At 44.3% G+C, this 23,098-nt stretch overlaps 1 protein-coding gene across 1 annotated transcript in view; it reads left to right on the forward strand.

The window, feature by feature from the left end:
- The window catches only part of CCDC3 (coiled-coil domain containing 3), a 56,204-nt gene extending 35,676 nt beyond the window's left edge, over nt 1-20,528 (forward strand). The window contains exon 3 of the mRNA XM_035127661.3: nt 18,002-20,528. Within this exon, the coding sequence (XP_034983552.1) occupies nt 18,002-18,277 (276 nt within the window). The 3' untranslated portion in view covers nt 18,278-20,528. The remainder of the gene's footprint in view (nt 1-18,001) is intronic.
- Nucleotides 20,529-23,098: the final 2,570 nt, after the last annotated feature.

Consider the following 23,098-nt stretch of genomic DNA (forward strand, 5'->3'; position numbering starts at 1 on the left):
GGCTGATGTTTTCTCAACAGGACATAATAGAATAGAATAGAATAGATACTTTATTGTCATTGTACATAGTACAATGAAATTGAATGCCATCCCATTAAAAAACAATATAAAATCACAATTACAGCCACACACACACACATACATCTACATATACACCCATCACAACTCCCGGGATCATATTATTTAGTTACAGCATTTAAGATGCTTATAGCTCTCGGATAGAAACTGTTTTTTAATCTATTCGTTCTTGATTTAATTGTTCTGTATCTCTTGCCCCAAGGCAACGGTGCAAAAAGACTTCCCAAGCTTCCTAAATGGGGTCTCAGATCCCCTATGTAGCAGGGGAAAGTGGGTTCCCACCCCCATCCACCGCAGTTGGAACATAAGCTGGAGAAGGAAAGCGGACTGCAGCTGACTTAAAAGTAAGAATTTTGGTACTGGAGGGTTTCCAAAGGCCTGCTGTTTGCTCTGGAGATGCCACTTCACTGACTAATGCTACCTGGCGGTGTGCCTGCTTTTCTATGCTCAGCTGGTAGACACAGATATACAGAAGGCCCCCTAAGTCCTAGGGCTTTTTCCTCGCAAGGAAACAAGCCCTTTGGAAGGGAAGGAGGACCCCACTGCTTGGGGAAATGGGGTGAGCAGCCCTGCTGCCAAACTATCGGTACTTTATCTTAATCTACATTCATCCAAGCAGATAGATGGATTGGAGGTATATTCCACCAACCTGGTGGAACGCTCTTTCCCAGGAGACCAGGGCCCTGCGGGATTTGTCATCTTTCTGCAGGGCCTGCAAGACAGAGCTGTTCTGCCTGGCCTTTGGGTTAGACTCAGCCTGACCCCTGTGTTTTTCTCCCTCATGGCTTGGATTTATGGCCTACTTGAAATGAGGCTGCAAATTTTAATACTGTATTTTAATCTGTATTTTAATTAATTGTTTTTATGATTTATTGTGGTTCTGTTGGTGTCAGCCACTTATGGCCTACTTGAAATGAGGCTGCACTTTAAATTTTAATACTGTATTTTAATCTGTATTTTAATTAATTGTTTTTATGTTTTATTGTGGTTCTGTTGGTGTCAGCCGCCCTGAGCCCGGTTTTTGACTGGGGAGGGCGGGGTATAAATAAACATTTATTATTATTATTATTATTATTATTATTATTATTATTATTATTATATTCATCCAAAAGTGGTACCTCTAAAAAGGCGACTTGACCACGAAACTCATGGCATTTCCTATGCTTATTGGATAGAAATGTGTGGAACATAGCATGTTTAGACATGGTTATTTCCCCCTTGTAGGTGGTGAATGCCACTTTAGTGTTCGTGGCAATGAAAATACAGGTATGTATATAAAAGGAGAATTCCTGGAAGCCAAAACCTAGCAGAGATTTAAAACCACAAATCATGCAGCAAAGTAAAGCATGGAAATATAGGCTGTTAGATCTTTAAAATATGCCCCTGTACATCCTAAAAATCCCCTCTTACACATTAGGTAAGTTAAAAATGGTTTTCTTACAAAGTCTCCAAAGGTCAGATCCAGCTTTTCTGTACAGCAGAGGTGGCCAACTCCCAAGAGACTGTGATCTACTGGCAGTGATCTACCCCCTTTTGGGGGGGTTCAGGTCAAAGTTGTTGAGCTTTTTTTAGGGAGGAGGAAAGCCCCATTTTGGGGGGGTGCAGGGCAAAAATGTTGAGCCAGTGATCTACCACTGATCTACCTCAGATGTTCAGTGATCTACCTGTTGGATGTGCCTGATGTACAGCATGCAAAAAAGTTGCACAGGCAGTAAAACTTGGCTTAGTTATTTAGTTTAGGAACTCAAGAGTGGCTTGTAAGAGCCATGTGCTTAAGCTGGAGCTGGAGCAACCAGTTCAAGGTTCAGCATGTGATATGCTGAGCTTCTCAGGTAGATTGAAAAGGGAACAAAGGGTTGAATCCTCAGTCCCTCCCAAGGGAGCTAAGCCTGGCAGGACAGCTTGCTCTATGGCCTTAACCCCTTCGTGCATTGATTAGACTTAAGAATGTCAATTGAAGCAAGATATAGGAAATGCTGTAAATTGCTTTTTAAAAACCCTCAGATTTTTAAAAGCATTAAAAGCAGATATTACCAACATTAACATGCAGAAAATACTACCATTCTGAGAGACAATATTCCTTTTTTCTAGAAAAATGTTTTGCAAAGAAGCCTCCAAATGGAATAAGCTTCTCCTGGAGGAACATAGAATATGAAAAGAATTACACAAGGCAAGAGTGATATGTTATAACTAATTTAAGGTCTAACTACTAAAGTTGTACGTCATGTTCACTTGGGGAGTGGGGGGTTGAGTTTATCAAAACTACTGTGTCCCACTGCAAGAAGGATATTGTATGTTTTGAGATGCTCATTTTTATTGTAGAGGGGTTGTTGTTGTTTAGTCGTTTAGTCGTGTCCGACTCTTCGTGACCCCATGGACCAGAGCACGCCAGGCACTCCTGTCTTGCACTGCCTCCCGCAGTTTGGTCAAACTCATGTTTGTAGCTTCGAGAACACTATCCAACCATCTCGTCCTCTGTCGTCCCCTTCTCCTTGTGCCCTCCATCTTTCCCAACATCAGCGTCTTTTCCAGGGAGTCTTCTCTTCTCATGAGGTGGCCAAAGTATTGGAGCCTCAGCTTCACAATCTGTCCTTCCAGTGAGCACTCAGGGCTGATTTCCTTCAGAATGGATAGGTTTGATCTTCTTGCAGTCCATGGGACTCTCAAGAATCTCCTCCAGCACCATAATTCAAAAACATCAATTCTTCGGCGATCAGCCTTCTTTATGGTCCAGCTCTCACTTCCATACATTATTACTGGGAAAACCATAGCTTTAACTATACGGACCTTTGTTGGCAAGGTAATGACTCTGCTTTTTAAGATGCTGTCTAGGTTTGTCATTGCTTTTCTCCCAAGAAGCAGGCGTCTTTTAATTTTGTGACTTCTGTCACCATCTGCAGTGATCATGGAACCCAAGAAGTAAAATCTCTCACTGCCTCCATTTCTTCCCCTTCTATTTGTCAGGAGGTGATGAGACCAGTGGCCATGATCATAGTTTTTTTGATGTTGAGCTTCAGACCATCTTTCACCCTCATTAAAAGGTTCTTTGATTCCTCCTCACTTTCTGCCATCAAGGTTGTGTCATCAGCATATCTGAGGTTGCTGATATTTCTTCCAGGAATCTTCAATCCTTTAATTGTAGAGGGGGATGTACCTCAATTATATAGCACCTGGTTTGCATGCAGAAAGTCACACTTTCAAATGTTGGCTACACTACATTAAATGATTTTGGGTAGCAGATGATGGGAAAAACCTATTCCTAGACACAGATCCATTGGTAGTCAGAGTACTAGCCCTTCTCAGCCTTGGGCCCCTGGATGTTGTTGAGCTTCAGCTCCCATCATCTCTGACGCCTCTCCTTTCTAGCCAAGGATTGATTGATACTGGGATAAACACAGCAGTGGAGCAGGGTGGAGGACCTGTGTCCCTACATATGTTGTTGAAAGCCAACACCCATCACCCATGACCATTGGCTGAATTCCAGTCACATCTGGAGGACCACAGGTTCCCAATCCCTGATCTAACTCAATTTAAGTCAGCTTCACCCATTTGCATTTCTCCAGGGGGGGGGGGGAATCATATATGACACATCCAGATTACAATTGTAAAGGAGAAGTAAGCATAAACTTAAAAGGTCATTCAAGTTCAGAAGGACTGGGGAAAATAGACTTGCTCACTGGAGCAGAGAGAGAGCACGTCTCCAATATATTCTTGGAGCAGATTGTCTTTTGCTTGGTTTGCAATTGAAAACAAATGCACTTGCTGAGTGAGGTGAGCCATCAAAATTATGCCTCATAAATTCCACTTGCAGAAAGCAGGCTAAGGACCGAATTTGGTGTTTGCTCACCGCTCCCCCCACCTAAAGGGAAAATGTATCTCAAGGCCATTTTGCATGATAAACGTGCAGTTGTTATTTTAGTTATCCCAGGTGATGCAGATGTTTTCCTTTGAGAAAATGCTTCTAGAGTGGGTAGATCACATTTCCCCAGCATTTAAAGACATATTTTTGCCAGCATGCTCTTTGGATATGCTTTCAAAGCATCTGTATAATTGGCTATCTGAAGGTGCTCCCAGCCAGCTACAACCTTTGCGGCATATACCTTGTCCAGTCTGCATGGCTGGCAGCTGAACTGAGCTGTGGCTCCTCGAAGCTGTCAGCATGTGACAGCAGCCACACCCCAGGAATGGTTTGAATTCCCACTAAGCCAAGAAACTCACTGGGTGACCTTGGACCAATCACTATCTCTTAGCCTATGAGGATGAAATGAGGAGGAGAACCAGGTGGTCCTTGAGCTCCTTGGAAGATAAGGAGTTGTAATAAATCAATTAAGTATTCACTGTTAATTGGCCAGTGTGCTTGCTTGTTGCTTCCTGGCTGGGATCTGGATTGTCCTATTAGTCTGACCCAGCAGGACTCCTCTTACAGTCCTCTTACTTCTATTTTTAAAAGCTAGGCATGAAGACACCCAGTTACGCTGGTGTATGTGCATCAGGAGGAGACAGAGATAAGCATTTCTGGGCTACAGACACTTGCTGCTAGCAGGTGCATCGCAATAGGGGGCGGGGCGCCCTGGGCTCCACTCTGTGGGGGGCAGCGTGGTGCCCCCTCGCCCCCTCCACCAACAGCTGCCACTACCGAACCCTGATCATGGCATCCAAACACAACAGAACCCCATTTTTTATGCATGTGGTGGTATTATTTATTTATTTATACAATATTTATATACCTTGTTGGCATCTGGGGGTGAAGCAAAATAAAAAAATTCATTCAGTAGCACCTTAAAGACCAACTAAGTTTTTATTTTGGTATGAGCTTTCGTGTGCATGCACACTTCGTCAGATACACTGAAGAACTTCTGGGGGGTGAAGTTAAACTGTTGTGTGACCAGCACTGAAGTGATCTCCTTGGGGCGATAGCCTGGACAGGGTGTATGGAGGTTCTGGGCTGCCCAGAAAACATTGCCTTGCTGACATGGCCCCAAGAAAAGCAGAGCAAGACGCTTGGCTGCAGGAGTTTCCAGAAGGAAGTGTATAGGGTGCCATCGAACCATCTTATGGATTCTCCTCCGGATTTATTTAAGGTTTACTCCTTAGCTTTTCCTTCTCCCAAAGAGCTTTCCTTCTCCTAGACGGGCTCCCTTCCCAGGTGGATGAGCCCCACCTGCCCCTCACTTCCCTCCACAGTATGTGCAGAAAACTCCTTCTTGACCATTGGGCCTGTCACAGTTTACGCCCCAAAGACCCCAGGAGCATGTCTGCTCGGTTGTTAACAGAGTAGCAGCTCCAAAGAGATGTGTCGCTCTAAAGAGGACTCAGGACATTAGTAAGGTTTACTAAGGCAAAAATAAACTTAACCGTTCAATACCAGATCCATGGATTGGCAGTTTCTTAATAATCCAGTTGCGGGAAAATACAACAGTAAAATAAAACTTAAACATACTATATACACCGAGCAAGTAAAAATCAGTACAGAATGAGAGAGAGAAAGAGCTGGGAGAGAGAGAATAACATGAGTTGGACTGCAACTCATGGGGCAGTTCGGCCTTGAGGGAAGCAGATAACAAAGTGCATTTAACAGGGAAGCAGATAACATTGCAGCTGCAATTCTGTTCCCTTGGGAACTTTCCAAACACACTAGAATACACTAGAATAATCCTGTTAATTTCTGTGCACTCAGAAATGCCATAATACCTGACAGGACGAACATAGAATCATAGAGTTGGAAGCCTCTGCTTAAAGACCTCCAAAGAAGGAGACTCCACCACACTCCTTGGGAGCAAATTCCACTGCCGAACAGCTCTTACTGTCAGGAAGTTCTTCCTAATGTTTAGGTGGAATATTCTTTCTTGTAGTTTGAATCCATTTTTTCCGTGTCCACTTCTCTGGAGCAGCAGAAAACAATCTTTCTCCCTCCTCTATATGACATCCTTTTATATATTTGAACATGGCTATCATATCACCCCTTAACCTTCTCTTCTCCAGGCTAAACATACCCAGCTCCCTAAGCTGTTCCTCATAAGGCATCATTTCCAGGCCTTTGACCATTTTGGTTGCCTTCCTCTGGACACGTTCCAGCTTGTCAGTATCCTTGAACTGTGGTGCTCAGAACTGGACACAGTACTCCAGGTAAGGTCTGACCAGAGCAGAATACAGTGGTACTATTACTTCTCTTGATCTAGATGCTATACTCCTATTGATGCAGCCCATAATTGCATTGGCTTTTTTAGCTGCTGCATCACACTGCTGACTCATGTCAAGTTTGTGGTCTACCAAGACTCCTAGATCCTTTTCACATGTACTGCTCTCAAGCCAGGTGTCTCCCAACCTGTACTTGTGCTTTTCATTTTTTTTGCCCAAGTGTAGTACTTTACATTTCTCCTTGTTAAAATTCATCTTGTTTGCTTGGCCCAGTTGTCTAATCTGTTAAGGTCATTTTGAAGTGTGATCCTGTCCTCTGGGGTATTAGCCCCCCCTCCCCATTTGGTGTCATCTGCAAACTTGATCAGGATGCCCTCAAGCCCATCATCCAAGTCATTGATAAAGATGTTGAATAAGACTGTGCCCAAGACAGAACCCTGTGGCACCCCACTAGTCACTACTCTCCAGGATGAGGAGGAGCCATTGATGAGCACCCTTTGGGTTCGGTCAGTAAGCCAGTTACAAATCCAATGAATCGTAGCATTGTCTATCCCGCATTTTACCAGAATATCATGGGGCACCGTGTCAAAGGCCTTACTGAAATCAAGATAGGCTACATCCACAGCGTTCCCTTCATCTACCAGGCTTGTAATTCTGTCAAAAAATAATCAGATTAGTCTGACATGACCTTTCAGAAACCCATGCTGACTTTTAGTGATCACAGCGTTTCTTTCTAGATGCTCACAGACCGTTTGCTTAATGATCTGCTCTAGAATCTTTCCTGGTATTGATGTCAGGCTGACTGGGCGGTAATTGTTTGGGTCCTCTCTTTCCCCCTTTTTGAAAATAGGGAAAACATTTGCCCTCCTCCAGTCTGATGGGACTTCGCCTGTTCTCCAGGAATTCTCAAAGATTACTGTCAGGGGTTCAGAAATCACCTCTGCCAGTTCTTTTAATACTCTTGGATGCAGTTCATCTGGCCCTGGAGACTTTAATACAGGCATGTCAAACCTGCGGCCCTCCAGATGTTTTAGCCTACAACTCCCATGATCCCTAGCTAGCAGGACCAGTGGTTGGGGAAGATGGGAATTGTAGTCCAAAACATCTGGAGGGCCGCAGGTTTGACATGCCTGCTTTAATACATCTAAACTAGGCCAGTATTCTTGTACTACATCCTTACTTACTCTGGGCTGTGTTTCCCCTGCTGAATCATCTGCTCCATATTCTTCAGGTCGGGCATTGTTTTCTTTTTTGGAGAAGACTGAGGCAAAGAAGGCATTGAGGAGTTCAGCCCTTTCTCTGTCCCCTGTTCACATTTCACCATCTTCTCCTCCATTGAAAGTAATGGAAAGTGGATTAATCCGTTCCAGACGGGTCCGCGGAGTACTCAACCTGAAGCGTACTTAACCCAAAGCATGGGTGTAATTGGTTCCGGAAGTCTGTTCATAAACTGAAGCGAACTTTCCCATTGAAAGTAATGGAAAGTGAATTAATCCGTTCCAGATGGGTCCGCAGAGTTTGTGGGCGTGTGGGTGTAGAATCATAGAATTGTAGAGTTGCATGGGACCCCAAGGGTTATCTAGTTACCCCCTGCAATGCAGGAATCTTTGGCCCAACATGGGGCTCAAACCCATGGCCCTGAAACTAAGAGTCTCATGTTCTACCAACAGGGCTAGTGTAGGTGTGTGAGAGAGAATGTTGCCACTCCTGAAAGCATTCTGGAATTGTGTTTTTAAATAAAAATGGTTGTTGTTATTAGTTTTGCAATTAAGAGCAATATTCACTGGTCAGCAAACATGTTTTGCTTTCTCAGATTCCCATTGCAGTAAGAAGTACAGGATAGAAATTAAGTGAACGAGGCTTAGTCCTTTTAATAGACATTGTATGGAAACAGAATGTCTCTTGGGGTCAGCTGCAGAAATAACCTCAGCAAATACTTGAAAAGCACTGAGCCACTTCTCCAAGGTTCTCTCCACTTTAAGGGAGCTGGCCTTGCCCTTGCCCGATGCAACCTGCTTATTGTTATCTGGGCATTCATTAGGAGGAAGGAGGAAGGTTGAAAATATCCACATAGCAACCATTAAGCCCCCTCCCCATGACCCCAATACAGACCCAGAGCCACGTCTGAATTGTTATCAGAGGTCTGAGAAGATGTACCAGTAGAAGAGGCCATCTCTGCGCCTCTTGGCCCTGTGTTTGGAGCGACGACTCCTCTGCCACTTGCCGCCAGATGAAGGGACTCTAGGCACTGGGAGATCTGGATGCTGAGAGCCTCCCTCAAAGGAGCCGACTGAACCTGCACAGAACTAAAAACATGTGAGGAGCTTGGCTGGGAAGAAGATCCCCCTCCCACATGCTGTGCAAACTGAGGCCCTGGACTCCGAGGCCCCAGGGGTGCTGACTGCGAACGAGGCAGTCCAGACTGCAAGGCACACTGCATCATGGCACCCATATGGTGGACGACCCCTAGGGCTGGCTGGGACTGGGATCCTGGGAGGTTGGAATTGGGAGAGCAAGGCACCAGAAGGGTCATAAGCCTTGCTCTCTTCGCTCACATCTGAAGGATCATGAGCCGCAAAAACAGTGGAAGTCGTGGAAAGGCCAGGCTGAGAAACAGGCTGTCTTCCAAATTGCTGAGCCAAAGACTCAAGCTCCGTATTAAATCTTGACATGGCCGCAGGATCTGAACCAATATCAGCCATGATTGCACCCAAGCGATCCAGCGTATGCTGAGGAACCCCTGGGGCAGGCGTTGAACGCAGTGACTGAGAAGGGCCTCTAATCACCCTTTTAGAAGGGAGAGCAGGACTGGGATTCCTCTTAATAGGCATCCCTAACCCTTCCTGATTAAATGGGGTGGGTGGGTACTGAAACGTACAAAATTAAAAGCACCCTGTAATCAAAATGGCGCTCCCGCCAAGACAAGATGGCACTCACGCCAAAATTAGCTGGGGCTAAAGCCTTCCCCCAAATTGAAAAGAAGGTAAAATGGCAATGGGCTAACAAAAAGGTCTGTTCCCGGCTCTAGGAAATCCCCCACCAGCCCACAAGCAGAACAGGAACGGAAATGAAGCAAATCATTCAGAGAGGGAACTCTCCGAGATGCCCAAAGCGATCAGCTGGACAGAACAGCCCAGATAACAAAACTCACAAATCTCCCAATAAATTCAAAGTCCCGAAGCTGCAGCCACAGCCGGAACAGAAGATAAAAAGCCTCTGTGCAAAGAGCCCAAAGGCAAAGATAAGTGGGCAGTGGCAAGCTCCGTGAAGCCCCATGGGGTGAAGGGGAAGGGAAAGGAAGGGAAAGGAATATTTAACCAAGAAGGGGAATAAAACAATGGGAAGGAATTAAAGGGAAAGAAGGGACAATGGAAAGAAATCACCAGGACGATCCTGTTGGATTTTTTGAATAGTCAAGTTACTTTAGAGCCGGTCTAATGTAAATACTGTCTGTTTAAGAGAAACAGGTGCTGGTGTTTCTGTTAATTGCTCACAGGCGTGGGCTCTGCTTCTTGTATATAAGGCTCTGCCAGAAGGCCTTCTGCATCTCTTAGTTAGATCTTTCAGTTTGATTCATCTCTAAGTAGATCACTCTCTCAGTTGTTCTCAGTTTAAGAGATTCCTTAGTTGAATCTTAGTATGATTGCTTAGTTATAATGCTAGAATGCTGTTAATTCTCGGGTAGTTTAATGGGAGTTTTGTGGGAGGTTTGGAATGTGGAAGAAAGCATTTATCTTTAGTTTAAAGTCTCTTTAGAGTCAGTTTGTTTTTCAGTTAAAGAAACCCAACAGTTTGTATTTTCATCTGTATACTTTTACAAGTGTGCAGCTAGTAAGGGGTTTCATATAAGGGAGATAATTCCCTATGCTCTTGGTGGTGTTTTCTTAGCCAGGTCAACTTCTGACTGCGTATACTCTGCATGAAGCGTACTTTAAAGGGCCGCTGTAAAACTGGGATATATGATTTAGGTTAAGCAGGTTTCAATATCCAGTTTTCTCCAATATTATTCTTATCATATATATTATCCAATAGATCCATCGAAGGTAAATCTCTCTCGGCTGCACAGAGGACACACTGTTAGCTTGTTCCGAATGCATGCGCCAAAAGAGGAAGCTCTGGGTCACATGCATGGGTATATATAGGTCCCTTGATCCGTTTGGACTGCGCCCCATTGGCCAGATTGAACCCAACATCAAGGGACCTACCAATCAGGTGTTGTGGCTGACCAATCTTACCCAGGAGGTCGGTCTCCAGGTCTCACTGCAACACGTGCCCTCATTTAGGGAGGATACGGTTTCCCTTCATTTTAATTCCTAGAGATCTTTCTGTCCTGATAATCACTTTTCCTTGTGTTCCTGCCTTCAGATATTGATTGCATAAACAAAATTCAGGACTTCAGCATGCTAATGGGTTGTTGAAACTCCTCGTAAAGCTCCTCTTTCCTTCTCTCCAGGTTTCTCCATGATGTGATAATTGCAAAAACATGCACAAGTGGTGCAAAGCCATCATCCTAAGCCGAAGATAAAGGAGATGCAAGTGCCAGCTTGCTCTCAAGGCAGCTTTGCATGTCGTAAACCATATATGCTCAAAGGGCCATGGCAGGACCTGGGGGAAAGTATGTGCTTTGTACCTGCAGCAAATTAAACTAATATAGTACTTGAAAAGGCTTTTAGGGATGAAATTTGCTCTGTGAAATGGTGAGGCCGGGAAACTATGTTCTACCAACTTGAGATTAACCTAGCACAAATTCAAAATAGGCTGAAAGGGAATCCCGTTGGGCTCTGTGCAAATCAGATTACTTGCTTCCTTTCACATGGCTCCTGAACTATAAACTGGATTTTAAAAGCGGGGGGGGGGGGGTGATCTTCTAATGCCGTGCTTTAAATAGTATATCATTTCACTCTGTACAAAGGTGCTTATTTCTTTTTGAAAGCATTTTTAAGAACAAGAGTTCACCCAGAGAATATACCTCTTGAAGAACTCTCCAGCATTCTGAAGACAACAGTAGCAACATATAATTGGGGGTGTCAGAAATACCCTGCAGGCACACACTGCACACACTGCACACTGAAAGCAAGCTTGAGAGGACTATGGAACCATGCAGGCCACCCCCCCCCTTACAGCATTCATGTACACTTTCTGCCATCTGTGTGCTTTATTAATGTGCTCTAAGCATTTGACACCCATCCATGTGAGGGAGGGTGACTGACTCATTCAGAGCACCCCGCACCAGGCAAAAGAACTGGACATGCATAGAACCCTTTCATTTGCTGGCCACATGTGGCGGTCACTGGGAGCAGGGTTCACAACCCTCTTCCTTCTCACATGTTGTATATCTGTGTGCGGAGCGGGGTCACCAAATCCTCCCTCTCAGTACCCCAGATCTGAGACTTGAGGAGGGCTGTTTCACCTTGCCTAATCATGGGGCAATTGTAAAAAACTCATCAAACTTGTGTCTGGTCTCCCCTTCTGCCAGGATCTGGGCAGAGGCAAAAACAAACTGGCTTTTCCAATGCCATTCTGATGGTGGTATTTATTATAAGGTGTCTCCACAAGACAGCTGTGTACAAATCACTGGCTTAAAGCACTACAAGGTTATTCTTTCCCCCCCAATTTGGACCAAAGCTGGGTTGGGAAAAAATGAATCAAAACATAGTATTTCATTTAAAACATGAAAGATAGATACAGAAAAATGTGGGTTGTGTTTATGTCATGTGTACATTGCAGCAGTTGGAGCACACTGGATTTGGAGTACAGTAAATGGGAGCATGAGCACAGCCTAGGAATGAGAAATTCAACCCTGTAAAGTGGGGAGATAAATATCTGGTTTATGGCTGCTTTTTCTGAGGAAGAGACAGCCTGGGAGAGATCCCTGGAGAGAGTCATGTGAAGATCTGTATTCCCTGGTCCCCAAACCTGGGCATGAAGTCAAAGAGATAATGCAATGTATCTTTTTCTGTCTTGGTTCAAAAAGTGAACTGGGACAGGTTTGTCTCTCTTACAAATACATCTCAAGATTCTACAGTATGCCTTTTAAGCAGTATGCCTTTTAAGCATAGCTGTCAGCCTTCCCCTTTTTTGCTGGAAATTCCCTTATTCCAGCGCCATTTCCCGCTGCTATCCTGGATTGTTAGATATACCGTAGACTGTCCCCGGGACAGGTGAGGCTGCTGATCCCTTATTTTCAAATCCGAAAGTTGACAGCTATGCTTTTAAGCATACTTAAAGGTTTTAGTGACACACAATCTGAAGTTAATGCTACAGTCTAGCCTGTGGCTTACCTCCATTGGCAGCAGTAGTTGCTGGTTGCAGAAAGTCTGTTCCATTCGACTCAAACTGCACAGTGTGCAACAGAGAAGGTAGCTCTGTATGTGTGTGAGAGAGACTACAAAGTACGTGGAATATATATGCCACAATCTAATTGTTCATAACTGATCCCAAACCTTTCATTGCACACGCACACACAAACACAATTTATTTCCCAAGGCAATTCTCGGTTCATGTCTCAACAAATAGGCATCAACCATTTAGCTTCAGACCTAAGCAGATGCACAGAAACACCCTTTCTCATGCCTGGCCCACTGTATCCCAATCACTAAAGTCTCTCAGACTTGCAACACTGGAGCAAAGCTGAGAGATGACAGTTGTTAAGAGAATAAGAATCTTGAGACATCTCAAAAATCAGCTGATTGAAAACTTTTGTGGATTGAGTCCACTTCATCAGATGTTTATATTACAATTAATCTCGTTTACATGCTACAGGATTATTGTGCTGTGTTTCCTCAAGAAAATATGACTACCCCTCTGCAGGGTTTCTTATGAGGCAACCCTAATCCTTACTTGGAAATAAGCATCACTCTGTTCGATGGGGCTTCCGCCGATGGAAAGACTGAGTAAGACTGAAGCCTAAGTGTGATTCTGACTGGAGTAGCCATGGAAAAACAAATGGCACATGACCCCTTTGTATTTAAACTATTTAATGTCTCCTGACAACATTTCTATGAAAATAGAAAAATGACGAGAATAAATTCAGAACCTCTCCCCCCCCCCAATTTAATTTTGATTGTATGCAGTGGGTCTTTCAGCTTCGTTGCAAATAGTCTTACTAACCCTGCTCCCCATTTGAAATTATGTATGGCCTTGGACCATTTTAATACTTCTTCCACATTGAACTCAAACTCACTAGGCACTGAAGTATTCCAGTGAAGCAAATATCATATTTTTAAATGAATTAGTTCTTTTTCTAGAGAGGTTTTTTTAAAAAAACACCAAAAAACCCAAAGCCTGCTGAACACAGTGCTTTTTAGATAATTTCAAAAAGAGTTTCTAGCAAGTTTTTATGAACAGAGGAGAGAGATGAAGGGAGAGTTTCTCCACCCCACAATTTTTCTTTTCTGCTGAGTCAGTGGATCTTGGTAAGCCAATAGGCACGCTAGCCAAAAGTTGCAAATGATACTCACATTTTCCAGCAATATACACAGAAGCAGAAAATTATTGGGAATTCTCCAGCTGGAGAAACCCAGGAAAATGAGAACAACTCTCAAATGTTCCCTTCATTACATTCTTATAGAAAGCACTAGGCCATCCTTATAAATATATGGAACCAATTATTAACTTTTTACATATAACCCACAAAAAGATCCAAAAGCTTCCAGTTGCCTTTGAACTTGATGCAGATATAAATCATCCTAAAGGAATATGGTCTGAGAGAAAGAGACAGAGGGAGATTCCCTGTCTCCCCTGTATGTCAAGGACTGGCTGGATGCAGAGGGAAGAAGGATCACAGCTCAGGTGGGTGGGAGGACAAGAAGGAGTAGTCAAAAGGAGAAAGGGGAGCAGGCTGGGAGGAGGAGGAGGGGCGGGAACCTGAAGAGGTAACAGGGTTTAGTGAGCAGGAAGAGGCTGGGGCAGAGAGCCACCCAAAACCAGCGGTCTCTGAGAACATGCAGAGAAATGAAGAAGGCAGAGCAATGAGAGGCAAGGCGATGGAGCCTTAGGCTGCTGGGGAAGGAACTAGGGAAGGAACCTCCCGAGGGAGGGTAGATCTCAAACCCTAAACATCAGGAGGAACATTCTGACAATAAGAGCTGTTCAGCAGTGGAATGGACTTCCTCAGGAGTCCCTTCCTCAGGAGTCCCTTCCCCAGCAGCCTAAGTCTGAAATTTAGGAGCCTGCTTAAAATCTGCTGACACAAGCTTTCTCTGAGGGGCAATCCAGATATGTTAATGTATTAAATTGATCTGCTGATTTGTGATGTATTTATTTATTGATGCAATTTATTGTTGATTTTATGCTATTCACAATCATGCCATTTATCTCTACGTTGATAGTATAGAGGTTTTGCAAATAAATAAATGTTTATGGCAATTCTTTAAAAAATAGCTTTATAGGGAGAGAACATATGTTTTATGCAGCGGGTTTAGAGGGGGCAAATTAATCTTGTCCGAGTCAGATTTTGCTTGAAATGGGCATGCATTGTTAGAAAATATTTGACAGATACTCTTGCACACACACACACACACACACACACACACACACACACACACGTGAAACACCATATCCTTGGGTCTTGCCTTCAAAAGCAGCTGCTGGAAGCAGTGGAGGAAATGCTTTATTTACGCAGAGCACTCAGAACAGATTAGTAATAGGGGCTCAAATTGAAGCCATCACCTGTGGATGGCAGTTCTGGGCAGCCTTTTCATACAAGAGGATTGTTAGCTGATGGTTATTTTTCAAGGTAAACAAATATATTGCCCTCCCCAACCCATTCAGCTTGTAAGAAAATATTGCAAAACAATGATTGAAAAAATAGGCTTAATAACATGCAATTATTCATCATCACAGCAAGAGAGATTTGGGTTGGCACAATCTCTTAGCCAAAGGGTGCCTATCTGAATTGCTGAGAAATTGGTAGGAAGGCAGGCAGGCAGTAAGTGGGGGGCGGGGGGGGGGAGATTAAACTGAAGTATAAAACTGACTAAAGCACCAGCAGCAGCAATTTTTCACACCTACACAACAGTTGATTAAAATGTCACATGACCAATACAGCTTAATATACTAAGTGTGACTTTCTGTTTTTCACACACACACACTTTTCCAGAAGAATTCTCTCCCAGATCAATCTGGTCATAATGAAAACAATTACTGTAATAGTGATGAGTTCATAGAACGGTACATCTCAAACTATTAAAGGGAATGACCAGGAGAATTTTGCAGAATTTTGCACTTGCCTGTCCCCTTACCTTGAAGTGAAACTCCCCAAACTAGGGGTGCTGACTTGCCCCCACAATTGAGGGGGCCAGCATCACGTGACCTGTTCCACCTCCACCTGGTGCACCTGCCTTTGTCCATCGATGGTGGGGAGTGTGGAGGATGAAAGTCATCCTCCATGCCCCATGGCCGGCGCTCATCTGTCACCAGTAGCGGGCGTAGAGGGAGAGGAGTGGTGGGTGATTTTCACCCACCACAAACGGGCGAGTGCAGGCCTGCCAGATGGGGGCAAGAGGGTGATTAGGAGTGCCAACTTGAAAAAATATTGCGGCGGCCAGGTAAGTCCCAGCCTGCATAATCGATCACATGATATAGTGCATACACACCATTTGAATGGCAATGCTCATCAACCTGGGAGACTGGCCCCTTCAAATATTTTATTGGGGGGGCGAAGTCCCCTCAGTCCCTAGGAGTTGGCTCCTATGGCTGTTGCCCACCCTGGAAGCTGTTGCTGTGGGGGAGGGGTTGGGGTGTGGAACTGCCCCCTCTGATCGATGGCATCAAGACACAGGGCAATTTTCTTTCTATATGTTGCTGGGTAGGAGGGGGAGAATTTAACTCAGAGAATTTAACTTTTGTTGTGCTACCCAAAAGCAATGGCATTATCCAAAGAAGGAGAAGGGGGAAAAGCAGTCGCTACATATGCACGGGTGGCGCTAAGGGTTAAACCACAGAGCCTAGGGCTTGCCAATCAGAAGGTCGGCGGTTCAAATCCCCACAATGGGGTGAGCTCCCATTGCTTGGTCCCAGCTCCTGCCAACCTAGCAGTTCGAAAGCACGTCAAAGTGCAAGTAGATAAATAGGTACCGCTCCGGCGGGAAGGTAAACGGCATTTCCGTGCGCTGCTCTGGTTCGCCAGAAGTGGCTTAGTCATGCTGGCCACATGACCCGGAAGCTGTCTGCGGACAAACGCTGGCTCCCTCAGCCTATAGAGCAAGATAAGCACACAACCCCATAGTCGTCCACGACTGGACCTAACGGTGATCAAATCCACCAAAAACTTCTTATTACACAGAATAAAAAAATAATTCTCAAATAAAATGTGCAAATTAGATCTCAGAGTCCCCTTTGCAATTGACCACTAGAATTTAACTCTGGGGTGCTGTTTACAACAGCAGCCACATGTTCCTTGTAACATGCATTCCCACCTTGATTTGCACTACTATTTGTGTGTGTGTGTGTGTACACATACATATTTAACAGGAAACTCCCTGTGGGCATGCCAGAGGAGTGCAAAATAAAAACAGAGAAAGAAATGAATCATGTGGTAATTATAGAGAAAAGTAATACAGAACAGAATGAGTCACAGTAGTAGGTGGCTGCAGAGGTGGTTGCTTTGTGCTTGAGTTACTGCTGAAGTATTTGTTTAATTTCTTGACTATTAATAATCCCTATTTTACTTGCAAGTTGCTCTCAGAACCTCTCCTTATGGTGTAGTTTGAAATACTTTGTTGGCTACTGGCCTGATTTCCCTTTCCAAGCCTCTAACCATTGGGCTGTGGCCTCATGGGTTCCCTTCTTCAGCATTCATTGACTTCCTCTTCTTCCTCTTTCTCCTCCTCCCCTGCTAAGGGGCTTAGTGAATGAGCTGAGAGCCCTGAGGCTGCGCACTGCAGAAGCCAAGCATGGTGCAGAGCTGATCAGTAACTTGGAGGCAGGCCTGGTGCCAGACTTCAGGGGCTCCTCTGCACAATGCTGCCATTTATTTTCCCTTGCTGCTGCTGTCATGGCAGGCACAGCAAACATGTCTATGACCTGCCTTATGTTGTTGGCAACCCTGTCTGTCTTGAGAGACAATGGGAGAGTGGACCTTTGGGGGTGAAGTCAAACCGTTGGAGAGTTTCAGCACCTGCTGTGGCTGTAGAGACCAGTATGGGAGAGACATGTTTTGTTGCAGGTGGGGCAGATGAAGGCGTCCGGTTGTGCTGCTGCAGGTGTAGCATGGCATTTCTTCTCTCTGTGCTCCTCCCAGCAGTTATTCCTCCTCTGGTCACTGCTATGGATACATGACCTGACTGTCTGTCTCCAGGCACTGCTGCCGCCGTCAAGGGATTCCCACACAGCAAGATTCCCTTCACACCTCTAGAGCACATCCTTGGGGATCCTGCCATCTTTCATTCCGTGTTCATGACCAAGTCAGCATAGATGTCGCTGAGACATCTGGGAACGTGGGCTTGGTAGAGCACACCTTCGTCTGAGACCTGCCTTATACAGTTATAAAATCTATAGCTTTCATAGATCTGTGGGCCGGGGCATGACATTTTGGGTAAATTAAAATGTCGAGTGGCTACTGTGGGTTGGAGTGGAGCTTGGCTCCCATTCAAAAATGCCACTGCCACCTTTTCATCACTAAAACGTGGGAATCTACTGGGAGCTGGCTACAGGAGTATAGCAAATACAATAAAAGATCCTCATTGTAAAAGAACAGGGTTGCCAGGATATGGCCATTGGTCTCCCATCAACTGATTTCTGGAATTGTTTCTTTAAAGCAGTCATTCTGTGCATGTCATTTCAGCTCATGTGCTCTTCAGTCCAGAAAGCCTTGTTTGACGAGGAAGAACACGTGAAGAAGCTCCAGCAAAAGGTGGCCAGCCTGGAGAAGCGCAACAAGCAGCTGCGAGACCGAGTCAAGAAAGTCAAGCGGTCGCTCAGGCAATCCAGGAAGAACGCCAGACACATAGAGCTGGTCAACCGAAAGCTCAGTGAGAGGCTGTCCTCTGTAGGAGACCAGGTCCCATATGCTAACTCCTTAAAGCAAGCAAACTCTCATGCTACCTACCTTAAAGTATAAAGCCAGGTTTAGTGCTCCAGGCAGTGTTGCTGGGGACTTCACAGCATACACCTCTCCCCTCCCCTCCCCTCCCCTCCCCTCCCTTCTCTTATAGTCCAGAAGAGACATTATGAGTTCAAGACCATTATTGACTGTTCCAAGTTTATGCATTTAAAGTCTGCATAAACATGATTCTGAAAGGTCCATATGCCATGTTCCTCTGAGGGTAATAAACAAAATTCCAGTTGAGACAAATTGAGCGGATATGAAAGCTGCTTGAGTCTGGGCCCAGTGAATGGTCTGGACACTGAACCCCCAGCGTTGTCAGTCAGCATGGTTTGGGCTTGTTTAGTGCTTGGCTGGGAGAGCCCCAGGGAGCTGCATGGAAGCCAGTCTGAGCTTCCCAAGGAAGAGCAGGATATAGAAAAACATGTGCGCTCTGTCCTGGACATGCAGACAGAAGTCTCAGCATGAACACAGTGATTTCAGCAAGACCTGAAACAGGCTTGCGGCATGGTTTCCAGACAAAGATATGGGATTCTAATGTAAAATTAAAATGCAAACTTTCTATTCCTCTTCCAACATTTCCAGAATGCAATCCAACTTTACTTAAATATATGCTGGCAATCAGAATATCTTTGTCTTTTAATAATAATAATAATAATAATAATAATAATAATAATAATAATAATTGTCCAGTAGCAGCTTATAGACCAACTAAGTTTGTTCTGGTATAAGCTTTCATGTGCATGCACAATTCTTCAGGTATGCACATGAAAGCTTATACCAGAACAAACTTAGTTGGTCTATAAGGTGCTACTGGACCATTTTTTATTTATTTTATTTTTATTTCAGCTGCTACCTACCCAAATCTTTGTCTCTTAGTTTGTTATTATTACCCTTAAATCTAATTGACTGATATACCATGATACCAATGATGAAGGCTACCCATTTTTTCCCCATTCACCTCAGAAGCCATCCACTTTTGCCTTTCATGCCTTAAAATTAAGGGGGGGGACCTTTAATAGTTTTCATAGGACCCAACTCCTAGGGGCTGAGAGGTCTTCGCCCCCAATAATTGAGCCCCACCCCCAGCTAATGGGCTTTGCCATTCAAATGGCGTATGTGTACTGTCTCATGTGATTGATTATGTGGGACAGGGATTACCTGTCACCCCCCCAAAAAATATTTTATTCAAGTTGGCCCCCCTGATTGCTTTAAGGATGGGGTGGGTTTTCCCCTCCCAGTCATTTCTGCAAAGGTTTCAATGCTAATCGATATAGACAATCTGAAATGTTTATATGTTGAAATAAACGTGCACCTGAGTATGTAATTTCCTTCTCCACTGCAAGGAGGGTCACTCCTCTTTTTCAAACATGGCTTTGTTTGCGGTTCTGACATCACGAGGCTGCTGAGCAGCCTCTGCTAGTTACACTGAAGGTGCTCTCAAACTTCCACCAGCAGTCTCTTGAGCTGTGAGAGTCTTTCTGCAAATCTTGTCTGAGCATGCCAATTGATTATCTAATTATAATTCAGTCTGGTTAGGAGAGACCTCAATTGCAAGTGAAATAAATCTCAAAACACTCTAGGCCATCTGGATCTGATCCTTTTCAAGCTGTACCAGATCATTTGGCTCAAACAAGAACATTCCACCTTGGGATGTAGAGACTTCAAAGCTCATCGCCATGTGCAGAAGAGAAGACACAGGTCTAGTCTATGTCAGCCAGAATGCTATATAGTTCTGATTTTGGGATAGATCTGTGCTGGCTGGGTCCCTTCCAGCCAGAAGGGCAATGAACTTCATTCTTGATTGAATGAATGGATCAATGCATAGCCAGACAGCCACTTGGAGATGCTTTTGGCTGAGGCAGTGGGAAAGGATGCAAGGGCTGTAACTCCTGTCTTGTCCAATTTGTCCACTGGTCTCTTCACCCACCTTCTCCTACCTGCTGTAGCATCATGTCTGATGTATAAATTTGCAGATTTATTCCACAGGAGAAGAACTGGTGGAGTATGTCTAGGTTGCAGTTTGGCAAACCTTTCAGGCTGCTGACAAGTGACTTCTATCCAGGCTGCAGCAAGGCCATGAAAGCTCCATTATGTTCTATACACTTGATACCCGTATCGTAAGGGCATTAAAATTAAGGTGGTTTATATATGTACATATTTTTAAATCCTATAGAAAGTATTTTTATTACATATTTCCCGTAGTCTTAATTCCACAAAATATGAAGTGAGCTTTGATTTTTTCAAAATTAAATTTGTGAACATTTCTATGTGCTTTCTTGACTAGGCAATTCCATTTTTCTTCATCGGGCAATTGACATGGATGAGAAATTGTGTTATTACTGGTACATATATGGATTTGGGTTAAGGTAGCATTCCTGATGACTGACAAGAATGCCAGCTTTCTGTATGTTACTTCAAAGCATAGAGTGAACTAATGGGCAGTTAAATTGACATGTGTAAGAGCAGATGCCATGAGCAAGGAAGGAAGAAAGGAAGGAAGGAAGGAAGCAGAAGAAAATGCTCTAAATGTTTTCCCCATTTGAAAAGGTATTTAATGCATACGTATTTGGTTACTTTGATAACCGTTTGACAGGACTTGCATTGCATGTGCAATTTCCAGCTATCCTTCTACACAGAATTCCCCAACACTCAGCTCCAGCATACTGAGAGGCAATTATAATGAGAAATAGGCATTGTGTTCCCAGCACTACAGAGTGGTACCTTCGAGGCCCCACTCAGTGAGCAGGAGGGCTCCCAAATACAACACAGATGGCTTACCACATTTTGAAGTAAGCGAAGTAATACATATTACCATTTAAAGGGGACACCTCCTTAAGACAAAGGGTGGATCTACACTCATGGTTTATAACATTAAAATGCGTTATTACAATGTGACACAAGAGGGTGCTGCAGAGCAGTGAGGCAAAAGGAAACTAGCGTTAAACGTTATAGAAGATCATTGTAGTTCTAGCCAGAATCTGAAATAACTGAACTTCACCCCTAGTTATGTGTGGCATCTGCATGCCTTCAATCCTAATGGGCTGAAGATGACCAGTCTGATGTATGTGTGAACCTAGCCCCAAATCTGCAGCTTTACCTAGGCCAGAGTGAGAATCTCATGGGCCTCATGGACAACACTTAGGCTGCTATTCGAGAATCGGTGGAGACTGAATACTTGGTTTTTTCATACATAGACCACACACAAGCTACTGCATATTTTTGTCACTTCTTCAGAAACTAGTTCCATTCCAAAAATAAAAGCTCATTGCAGATGGATTCTGCATTACCCTGCAGTGTTCCCATTTGAAAACAGATGTGGGTATTCCCAGCAGGGTGAGCTGTATCCGCACCTGCCCAACGGCATTCTGGGTGGGTGCATACTAAGATTGTGATTGCCACTTCGTTCTTCATTCTCCTTTGGCATGGGCAGGGAAGAAAAGACATGGATAACCCAACCTGGGCATGTGGGTTCAAATGCCTACGAAGTAACCCCATCCACCCTTGAGGACAGCAGGATCTAGAATTAATCTAGATTGAAAGCAGCATGTTGAGAATGAGCATGAACGAGTCCAGATTGAGAAAAACATCATTTTGTGCTACAAACTGGTTAGTGTGTACACTAGTATGAATCAGCAGCAGTTTTTTGCAGTATATTCTGAATTTCAGTGTTAGACACTGACTTATTTTAGAGTATGAAGCTTTCACAATTGACTAATTCTGGAATATAAACACTGCAGTTCATTTTCATCACAAGCATCAAAATTGCTTCTTCCTCATCTAGCACAACTTGAGTTGAAACTTTAATTCCTGGGAGTATTGACTTGATGTTGCCTCAACTTGAAACCTGTAAATAGTTTTCACCTCAACAACAATATAATTCACAGAAAACCACTGCCATATTTGGTACTTATGTTTCTCAAATGCTATAAAATAAACTTCTTTTTTGTGCTCATTATTTAAAGAAATTAGCATTAATACTCTCCGTCGTGTCCTTTCCAGTCTCTCTTTAAATGTTTTCTGTGTTGTCCACTGAACATTTATTTTTTTAAAATACATGCAATGGCCCCAATCCAGAAAATGTACGGTAAGTCAGTTGCAGTCAAATCCCATTGAAATCCATAGGAGAAGCTAGTCACATTGAAGGCACTATTGAAGGCACCATCAAAGCATTCTTGACATTTGCCTGTCAAGCCTCTGCTTAAAGACCTCCAAAGAAGGAGACTCCACCACACTTATTGGCAGCAAATTCCACTGCCAAACAGCTCTTACTGTCAGGAAGTTCTTCCTAATGTTTAGGTGGAATCTTCTTTCTTGTAGTTTGAATCCATTGCTCCGTGTCCGCTTCTCTGGAGCATCAGCAAACAACCTTTCACCCTCCTCCATATGACATCCTTTTATTTATTTGAACATGGCTATCATATCACCCCTTAACCTTCTCTTCTCCAGGCTAAATATACCCAGCTCCCTAAGCCGTTCCTCATAAGGCATCGTTTCCAGGCCTTTGACTATTTTGTTTGCCCTCCTCTGGACACGTTCCAGCTTGTCTGTATCCTTCTTGAACTGTGATGCCCAGAACTGGACACAGTACTCCAGGTGAGGTAACAGTGGTAACATTCAGGGGCGTAGGTAGGGGGGCAGCTGCCCCCCCCCCAGAAGGCCAAACCGCAGGCCCGACTAGGAAAGCAAATACCCGGCGCAGGAGACCCACTTGTTGACACGGTAGGGGGGAGGAAACGCTGCTGGTGCCGCGGCTCCTCGGCGGCGGCTCCTCCTCTCAGCCTGCCCTGCCTACATTTGCACCAATCCCCGCCCACTAAAGCCTTCGCGCCTCCC

This window comes from Zootoca vivipara, chromosome 9, assembly GCF_965207765.1.
Source record: "Zootoca vivipara chromosome 9, rZooViv2.hap1.1, whole genome shotgun sequence".
In the NCBI taxonomy this organism is placed as follows: domain Eukaryota; kingdom Metazoa; phylum Chordata; class Lepidosauria; order Squamata; family Lacertidae; genus Zootoca; species Zootoca vivipara.